This window comes from Hakea prostrata, chromosome 3, assembly GCF_041222555.1.
Source record: "Hakea prostrata isolate BN-2017 chromosome 3, UWA_Hpros_2, whole genome shotgun sequence".
In the NCBI taxonomy this organism is placed as follows: domain Eukaryota; kingdom Viridiplantae; phylum Streptophyta; class Magnoliopsida; order Proteales; family Proteaceae; genus Hakea; species Hakea prostrata.
Genome location: NC_142602.1, coordinates 48455302 through 48465615, shown reverse-complemented (window position 1 = coordinate 48465615; position 10314 = coordinate 48455302). Strand labels below are relative to the sequence as shown.

The 10314-nt window shown below is 38.9% G+C and overlaps 1 protein-coding gene across 1 annotated transcript; it reads left to right on the top strand.

The window, feature by feature from the left end:
• Window positions 1-6535: 6535 nt before the first annotated feature.
• Window positions 6536-10093, top strand: LOC149022382 (26S proteasome regulatory subunit 8 homolog B-like). The gene is made up of 6 exons (XM_089147610.1): window positions 6536-6641; window positions 6758-6879; window positions 8304-8366; window positions 9076-9231; window positions 9350-9448; window positions 10016-10093. Exons 1-6 carry the CDS (start codon window positions 6536-6538, stop codon window positions 10091-10093), a joined length of 624 nt encoding a protein of 207 aa, XP_089003736.1.
• Window positions 10094-10314: the final 221 nt, after the last annotated feature.

Here is a 10314-nt window from a genome sequence, read left to right as displayed (position 1 = left end):
CCATCATGTATTTACAAGAATATTGTCCACTTAAGTTAGCCCTTTCTGGTCATTTCCATTTGAATTGGATCTGAGAATATTCTGCTCCGTTGCTGTGGCAATGCTGCAGAAAAGTTAAAGGACAGAGCTTCTTCTCCTTTTATGGCTCTTTACCTACATTTTTCAAGAGAAAGAGAAACAATCAAATTCATCCACAAATCTGAAGAGAAATTCAAGTAAGAGTGACAATAATGAACTAAAAAAGACACAACATGTTAAGACTAAATAAGACAACATCTAATGAATACTATCACTAAAACAAAGACAAAATACTCCTAAATCAAGCCATCTCAAGTATAAAGTTACCAATCTTAACTCTATACTTGAGATAACTCATGAGGTAAAGGTTCTTCTGCTTGGTTATCTTCTCCATGGATTTGATCCATGGTATTATACTTGAGATGGTTAGCATACTGGGTCTAATACCATTGGGTGGAATGTGACTGAATGAGTTCCAAAAACTCGTGAGGTAAAACATATCACACATGAATAGTATATGACAAAGTGTAAAGATGCAATGATAATCTATAATGCATCTAGTATGCTAACCATGCCAGTCTCTATCTAGGTGACATGCATTAAGCAATCAACAGACCCTTTTGCATAGTCCATACACAAAGACCTTTCTCGACTTAATTGTCTTTTGGGCATCACGTCCCCTCAAGGCCCTTAACTGCCATTTGGGTGACTCAACCAAAGGTCCAAGGGCAAGTCAACACTCTCTCACCACAACCAATGTATATGGGGATTAGGCCCATCATATCACCACCATTGGTCTGAGATTGGCTCATGTCAGGGAAAATACGTGGCAATGTGCAAGTCATCTACATGTAATGCTATCCAAGGTCTAGATACCTTTTCTCATGCCACATGCCCTTTTGGTCCAGTATCCTTCCCAAGTTTAGGGATGTTGATCCTCATGTTTCCTAACCATCTTTTGGATAAACACCTTGTGACATCCCCCATTTTTAGCCTAATTGTGGGTCATGGATTAACCTACAAATAGGGCAGGGTTGGCTAACTAAGAGGGATTACTAGGACCTAGGGGACATGTAGGGAGTATTGTGGGTTAGGATGACAAGTGGGTAAAGGAGAAAACCTTGAGAAGTAAGAGAGAGAGGTGCAAAAGATTAGAAGTAGGTGTAAAGCCCATTAGAGACCAAGTAGGAGGATAGTATGACCAGTTGGTCGATAGGCTTGGATGATAACCATCAACCGGTGGGCCCATCTGGTTGATGGTTAAAAGGTAAGGTAAAATGGTAACGTTGGACCTCATGACCTATAGGCAACCGTAATGTGGGTTGGAGACTACATTTAGTGAGAATCAAGTGGGAGGTGGGCAAGGGGAGAAGGAGGAGAGGAGCTTAAGACCTAGGGTTGCTAAGCTCTATTTAAAGGCTAAGAACTGTCCATCTCACTTAGGAATTGTAACAAGGTAAATCTCACTCCCCTCTACGGCTCTACCTATCCATATGAATTTTATTGCATTTAACCAAGTATGTGTTTAATGGTGAAATCACCAATGCATGGGAATGGAGAACGCAAAGGGGTTTTCCCTATTAATGGTTTCTAGGGGTTCTACTATATTAGTATGAAATTTTGATATAGGTATGTAGACATATCTATTGGGATTGAATAAGATTAGGTTTGACTCCCAAATTTGGGAGAAATGGAACCCAGAAGTGGACTATGGTAGAGGGCTTTTTGATTAGGTAAATAGGGTAGTAGGAGGCCCTTTGGGTCGGAAAAACTCGTTTGAGAGTCTCATTGGAAATGGAGGAAAGGAGCCCCAAATTTTGGATTGGTATTCCTTATGGGGAACCACCAGTTTAGACCACTAGTCAATACTGTTCAGATTGGTGGGGCTTGTTGCATCGACTGGGGGGGTGTTCCCAGAGATGTCTTTGGCTAAATTGAAAGGGGAATTTGGAGGGTAAATGTTCCTCTTAATCAGTGAGTTGAGTGCACCATAACTAGGGGAACACTAGTAAGCTTTGAAGTCCAACAAAACACTTTGGGATTGTGTTCGAATTGGATTAACAATTCAACAAGGTGAGGAGGAATTGGATGCTAGACCTACCTAGGATGCTACTTTACTTTTAATTATGACATGAATGTTAAGTATGTGCTGTGATACACCGTACCCTAATGTAATTTTCATGTCATCATAAAGATAGTGGGACTTGAGTTGGTGGCATTGAGTTGTTGGTGATATTCATGTCCGAGAGGCTTAAGTATATGCATCCCTAGAATGGATAAGGAAGCTAGGGCAAGACAGCTGGTGGCTTGAGGGTCTACTTCTAGAGAACTAGGCCAAGACAGAGGGTTGCTTGAGGGCCTATCTCCAAGCCATGAAGTGCAACCAAAGTAGAGACCTTGCATTGGGTTAGGATTTACCCCCGTGTGCAAAGACACCTTGTCAACAGGGGTATTGAGGTTGGAAACCCGTGGTGTGTAGGGATAAAAGTGGGTGCCTAACAAACAAATGAGAACCATGAGGGGACACTAGGTACCTTAGTGCACCATTCATGTAACTACCAAGATAATGGGACTTGAGGTAGAGGCATAGGGTTGTTGGGGTGTGTATCCAAGAGAACATGGCTTGAGGATATGCATTCCTAGAATAACAAAGGGGAGCCAAGCCAAGACCGCAGATTGCTTGAGGGTCTATCTTCAAGCCATGGTGCGCACAATGAGTAAAGACCTTGCATTGGGCTAGGCAAGTCCCGACATGCGCCAGTCCGCGCCAATGGTTGTGATGTGTGGATAGGAGGATGATGAGTGTTTGAGCCTGGTGTGGACCTACTATCCCTTAACCCTGGTTGTGGTACGGAGTGCGGCCCTTACCGTATACCCCTGGTCATGGATGACTGTCTTAAGGACTGAGAGACCATCCCCAAGTACTACTTACTATCAAAGCATGTTACTCAAATTAGAGACCTACATTACACATATACCGATTTCGAGGCATATAGGACAGCGTTGCAAGCACATAATTATATATATCCTTCGTCGGTGGTTATAAGTCTCACTAGTAATTGTTTTCTTGATCTCTCTAATAGTAGATTTGGGCATCGCCAGAGCCTCAAGGACGTAGGCATTTGCCAAACCCTATAAACAAGCTAGTGTCTTTTCTTATTTATTTTCCCTTTTAATTCCTCAAGAATGGGCTCCAAAAACCTAACAATTTGGAAGGCATAGATTGGAGGATAAAATATTGTTATTGTGAAATAAACTCGCTGGTAGACTTCTTAGCAAAATCCGCAGCAAAGGATCATATTTCTTCTACTCTTAGAGTAGTGACCTGAGCATGTCCAATAGGAGTTGGATGGGATGCTTTCCAACAACCTAAGTTCAATTTGGGTGATTTAGGTTGATACTTGGAATCTGTCGGGCAGCCAATGGTTGCTGGTTTATGGTTTTTTAAGGAACTTGGGAGGATCGATGTATTAGGGCAACTGGCATTGCTTGGTTGAGAGTGATTTGTTGTTTTTAGTCTTATTTGTAGTAATTTTTTTTTCAATTGATTCAATATAATCTGATCCTTTTATTCAAAGAAAAAAAGAAAAGAAGAAGAAGAAGTTAACCATGTGGGTTGAAAAATTCCCTCTCCATGTGGGTAGAGGCTCCCGACTCATTTAACCCTAGCTGTAGCAGGGGAGTTAACTCATCTTTCATACCTAGTATTTTTGTGTGGGTAAAATATGGATTTATTTGAATTTAAAGCCACACTCTAGTTTACAACCTAAGTTGTCAAACAATAAAAACCCTAACAAAAAGGAAGGGGGATTAGAGTGATTGAAAACCGACATTTGTGTTCTAGCACCTTCCAAAGCCAGATGTTCTACAACTCCATTGCCTTCTCTTTTAGTGCGACTGAGAGCCATCGAATCAAATTGGAGAGCAAGATTTCTGCACTCTCGGATGACTATTCTGATCTTCAAATTAATCAACCTAGACGTTATATCCCAAGTTTTAAACCCCAATATGTTGTTGATTCCCATGCTCAACAGAATCTGCATCGGCAAGAGAGGAGTTTGCCTTAATCGAATTGATTCTTAAATCTACTTGTGCAATTTCTTTCTTTGCTTCTTCAATTTTTGAAACCTAAATTAAATCTGCAACTTTGTTGAATTTCTCTTCTTCTGCAATTTCTTCATCTTTCGATATCCAAACGATTCTGGATCGAAAAAGAGGAGTTCAAAACCTGGATCGCTAAGAGAGTAGTTCAAAAATCTATAACAAGTGCAGGAATAGCCGGGTAGCCGGGTACAGCTAGTCAAAGAGGAGTTCATTCGGTCGGCAATGGAGCCAGTTTAATCTGGTAAACCGATAACGATCAAAAGCAAAGCTACTATTGCTTCGAGCTTCTCAATCTCATCTCTTCCAAGTTCCCCATCTCTACTTACCTTCATTGAAACTGGAGAACACACTTCTCTACTTTGAAGTTTTAACTCCGCTGATGCTTGAGAGTAAGAGAATCTTAAACAAAGAGAAAAACGTCACCGGAAAAAGGAAATCCAACACTTCTTCGGTTGACATTAATATTTGAGTTTTCTTTTACCATCAACGCTGGATTGTTGGGTCAGTTATTCAAGATAGAAAAACTAAAATCTAGAGATATATAGATGAAAGAAGAAGAAGAAGAAATTGCGGAAATAGAGAAATATATGGAGGATTCAGCGTTCGGCGATATTTGGTCAACCTCTTTTTCGGAGGGTGTTTCGGTTCATAAACCATTGAAACCAAGCAAATTTTGGTGAGTTTCGAACTCACCAAAACTTTTTACCATGGCTAATACAAATCTAATAGGAGGAAATCAACATATGATAAAATAAATAATGGGATATAAATTATATGCCAAATCATACTATCATACTATCATACTATCATATCATACTATTATACTACTATTATAAAAGTATGAACTCAAGGGACACGGCTACATTTCATTTTCTACAAATACCCTTTTGTATTAAATCAGTTAGATAAGTGAATTACTAATAAATGATGTTTAAAATTGTAAATTTAAATTATTGAATTAATTTTAATTCTCAATTTATCCCTTTTTCATTTTTCAATAAATCGTTCATTGCTTGATTGATACTTTATTCGATAAGAATAATATCTAATTAATTAAGAAAACGTTTCTTAAATTTACATAGAAAGAGGAAACGTCTCTTAAATTTCAATGTTAAACTGAAACTTAACTTCATTGAAACCCACACCCACAATTGTTGGCAACGAGGGAGATAAAACATTTTCACCGAAGAAAATAAATAAATAAATAAAAGAAGAAGAAGAAGAAGAAATGTTGGGGGCGCATGCCAAGTCCGTCCGGATCGAAAACCAGGAAGAAAAAAACCCAAAAAGAAAACACTCTCTCTAATGTCAGTTTTATAATTTTTTTTGGAGAAGCTATCCATTTATTGGTTTAGCTTGATTCTGTGCATTTGTTTACATGTTGTTTTCTCTATTTGATTAGAACTTTTTGTTGCCTACAGATCCTGGTCAGGCATAGTGGGTTGTTGAGGCTGAGCAAACAACCACATGCCCAGAGGAAGAAGTTAGCAATGGGGATGTGCATAATCCCTTTGATAAAGAGGATGGTCCAATTGTTGAAGAGGAAGTACCCACACCGAAGGTCATCGAAGAGATTCCAAGCAAGGTAGCAGAATCTAACTCTGTCTGTCCAAGAAGAAGTGCCTAAGAAATCTTATGCTTCCATTGTGTTAAGTATTATCAACCTAAAATGCAGCGGAATTGAAACAAGATACAAAGAAATGAAAGAAAGAGACAAGACACCAATCTTTTACTTGGTTCGGTCAATTGACCTACGTCCAAGGATGAGTTGATAACTCATCAAACATGCAATAATCCAATAGCTAGAGAAGGAGTTTATAGCACTAAGTATTCTACCCAACTAGAACCCCAATCATACTAAACAAATCAAGGCTAACGAGTACACGCAACAACAAGGAGTCTCTCTCCAGGCTACGGTACACCAACAGCAAGGCACCTTCAGAAGCAAGCAAGCCTCTAGCAGTCCAAGCTTCAACAGTTCTTGAAGCAGTAGCAGGATCAAGCACCGAAAGCCTCAAACCCTATATCATCTATCGCATACCAAAGCAGAAAACGAGAGCAGAGAACAGAGTGAATGAACCGTATGATGCCTCTCTCCTCAAACCCCAAATGATATACCACATACATCATGGTGAAAAGACAAAGCTGCCCTTAGAAACATTTACATAAGACATTCTCAGTCCTAATCTAAATCAAAAGACAGAAATACCCCCTTTTACAAACAACACATTGTAAGTCATACATTCAAGTACAGCACAACCTTCTTTTCACCTGCATCTTTTCTTTTTGCAAATGCCGGCAATATTCCCTTATGTTGATGCCCAGTTTTATCAATGTGATGTATAAGATTGCTCTTGTGCAAGTATTTATAGAGTACTTTTATATATTATATATAATTTACTAATTTGTAGTGATGGAGTCATTGTGTTCAGAAAGTCTGTGTCTTACAAATGATAACAATTTTGGTCTTTCTAAACATAACGACGGACCAACTGTTCTAATCCTTGATGTTATCGCAGGTAAAGGTTAAGAAAAAGAGTGGAGGGCCAGTGTTAGAGGCTGAATGTATGTATTCTATTATCGTCACAATCTTGTTTCCCAAGGAAACTCTTTAACCTTGTTAGCCTTGTTGCAGCTGATGGTCACTCGATTTACATAAAGAATTTGCCACTGAATGCTACACCTGCACAACTTGAGGAAGAATTCAAGAGGTTTGGTCCTATCAAGAGTGGTGGGGTTCAAGTTAGAAGCAATAAGGTTTGCTTGCTCAACGTGAATCAAATGCTTGCTTAGCTGCTGGCTTGGCTTTTATTTATCCTCCTTTTTAGATCTTACTGTTGACTGATCAACATCCTTATTTGTAGCAACAGCAACAGGGTTTCTGTTTGGTTTTGTGGAATTTGAGGTTACAACTGCCGTGCACAGTGCAATAGAGGTAACCTTTTTACTGAGCAACGTTTTCTGATCTGCTTAATATTATGGCATCGGTTGTATTCTCTAATGTCTTGCTATTTATTGAGTGATGATAGTTTTCCAGCTGATACCGTGACCCTCTATTTTGGTAGAGAAATCGTCTATGCAAGAGAAGGATTTCTTCTGCAACCTGCAAATCTCACATAGGTGGAGTCCGGTAGCAAATAGGGTATTTTTGACAACCCTAATCGAATCTAACTGCAAGTTTTTTGAAAAGAGGAAATTCTTCTACAATCTGTGCATGGTCTAATGTATGTTCTCTGTTTCACGATTATTACAGTTCTTTAAGTATTATTAACTCTCTTCTCCTCTTTGATCCATCATCTTCCTCTCTCACATCGTTTATCCTCTTCATTCTTCTTTAACAAACTTGCAAATGTGTTGCAAATGGTATTGGGGTTGCTTTGAAGTGGATCTTTCAGTGAGTCATCAACCAGGCTTCACTAATATCTCTAACATGTTGAGAGCTTTTGAGTCCTCACTGATTTCTTCTCCTAAGAGACATTCTTTCAAAAAATTACCATTGATTACCCCAAAATCAGTAAGTGCTCGGAAACTTTACTCTTATAGTCATCACCAGTTACTAGAGCTATGCCGATACCAACCCCCTACTGGCAAAGGGGTGGTAGTATAGGGGTTCACACAAGGCAGAAACACACATGTAATGCAACTCAAGTACAAACACGGTCCAACACAAGCAACCATTGTCGGCATTTTACCCTTCATACCCAAACGATCATGCATCTGCCCATACTTAGCATCACATCATTAATGTTGTGCTACGAGCAGATCTATAGTTCCATATCATTTCACAGAACCATTAACATGATCAAATAATAATATGCATGCTGTTCACACAGGTGTTGTAATCCAAATATCACATCACATGGATTTTCAACCTAACCCGCCCCACCAAATAAAAAAAAGAAGAAGAAGAAGAAGAAAGGAGCAACAAGACATTGTATTATACTTTTATACCCCTCACTTGAGGGCGAAGCTCAGTATGACAGTGAGGTTGCTCCATTTGACCAAGTGGTTCCCGTTTGCTCTGATGAGCAGTCTCTTAGCAAAGTGGGGCAACACTACATATATATGTTATAACCCTCTCTTAGCACCACAGTGGTGGGAGCCTTGTGTACTTGGTACACTTGTGTCATTAGGCACTCCATGACTTAAATTGCATGTTTTCTCTGCTTTGATTTTTGTAGGTCATTGAACTTCCAATCAAACATTCTGAACTGTTCAAGAGTCTTGGAATTGCTCAACCCAAGGTAATTTAGCCATGCAAATTTTTGTATCCAGGGAACTTTGTTTGACTTGATATATTTTCTAATTAGTTTCGTCATGGATTTTATAGGGAGTTCTGCTCTATGGCCCTTACTGGGAAAACCCTGCTTGCAAGGGCTGTAGCTCATCACACCGATTGTACCTTCATCAGGGTTTTTGGTTCTGAGTTGGTTCAGAATTATATTGGTGAGGGGTAGAGGATGGTCAGAGAGATTTTTGTTATGGCCAGGTTTGCTTGGTTCCCCTCCTTGAACAACTTAATTTTATCTGAGTCTAATGCAAAAATTATATAACCAGCAGCCTTTAACATTGGACTTTATAGAAGTCTTCCTGATTTAACTATCTTTTAGGTCGATTGGTGACTTTTGTCGAAAATATTTTAATGATTCAACACTTCCATTAAATGCAGCTATAACTCTTTACCAAGAGAAGCTCTCTTTTGGCAAGTTAATCTGTCTCTGAGCTAATTCCACAGTTTCGGGTCTGCCTAAAATGACACTGAGTGTTGAAACATCAAAATGAGATTCCCCAGTCTCAATTTCCAGCTATCTAAAACTGGCCTTGAAACCGAGATTTAGAACTGTAATTCTTTGTTTAGAGTTGCCAATGCTGATATTAATTTATGCGTAAGCTCAATATAATTATTTTAGTTTATTTCTCATTTAATGTTTCCTCTGTGTTCTGCTCTCACAGGGAACATGCTCCATCGATCATTTTATCGATGAAATCGACAGCATTGGATCTACTCGAATGGAATCTGGGACTGGGAATGGTGATAGTGAGGTTCAACAAACAATGCTGGAACTTCTCAATCAGCTTGATGGGTTTGAGACTTCGAACAAGATTAAAGTACTTACTGTTTCTTAACATTTGACTTTTGAAAATTGCTGAGTATATCAACACCATGTTGTTAAGGATCAAAGTTCATGTGATCACCCTTTCATAACTTATCATTTCTCTCCTGCAGGTTTTAATGGCCACAAATCGGATTGATATTCTGGACCAAGCACTCTATAGGCCAGGAAGGATTGATAGGAAGACTGAATTCCCAAATCCCAATGAGGATGTATGTTCCATGCCTCAATGATCCTCATTAAATCCTAATAATTCGTCCTTATTTTTCTTTTAAATTAAAAATCATAGATACTTGTTCCTAGCACTAGGTTCCAAAACAAGTCTTTGATTGAAACTGACAGCCCAGCACTGGTCCTATAGATAAGTATAATTTAGAGCACCATTACTTAACCTTCCATAAATCTAGATGCTGGTATCCACAGATTTCAACATGTTATTACTACATTGCTTTGCTTAAAAGAAGTTGTGAAAATAAAACATGAAATGTTTTAGTTTAGTGGGTCATGAAATGCTTATATTTACAATTTAATTTGTACATCATGATTTCTATAGAAATTTGAGTTCTTTTGCCGAGTTTGTGGCTGACCATTTTATTTGATGATTTCCAGTCCAAAGCCATGAAGAAGGAGACAGAGAAGAACATGTCTTTGAGAAAACTGTGGAAGTAGTTCCTTTTTCCAACCCACTCTGGTTGGGAGAGGATTAATCAATGTTTTCAGAAGAAGGGTTATAAGATGTGTCGTGTACTAATCATGCTTCACTTTATCATGATGAACAGGAGATGGCAATGATATTTGGTTTCGACATTGCTTACAAAGTTCTATTGCATATGAAAGTTAAGTCTGTATGTGCTTAAGCTTTTCTGCATTAGCTTTTATTCATACTTGTGGTCTGTTATGTTCTAATTTCACATGGGGAAGGGGTTTGCTGCTAGGCTTTGTGGCTCCATGTGAGTGTGAGTGGAAGTGCATGCGCGCATCCAAGAGAAGGGATGGTTTGTTTTCCCTTGATAACTTGGGTATGGGCATGGGGATCATTAAATGCGCTGAACAAATTCTGGCTTTTTAAAGTAAATCA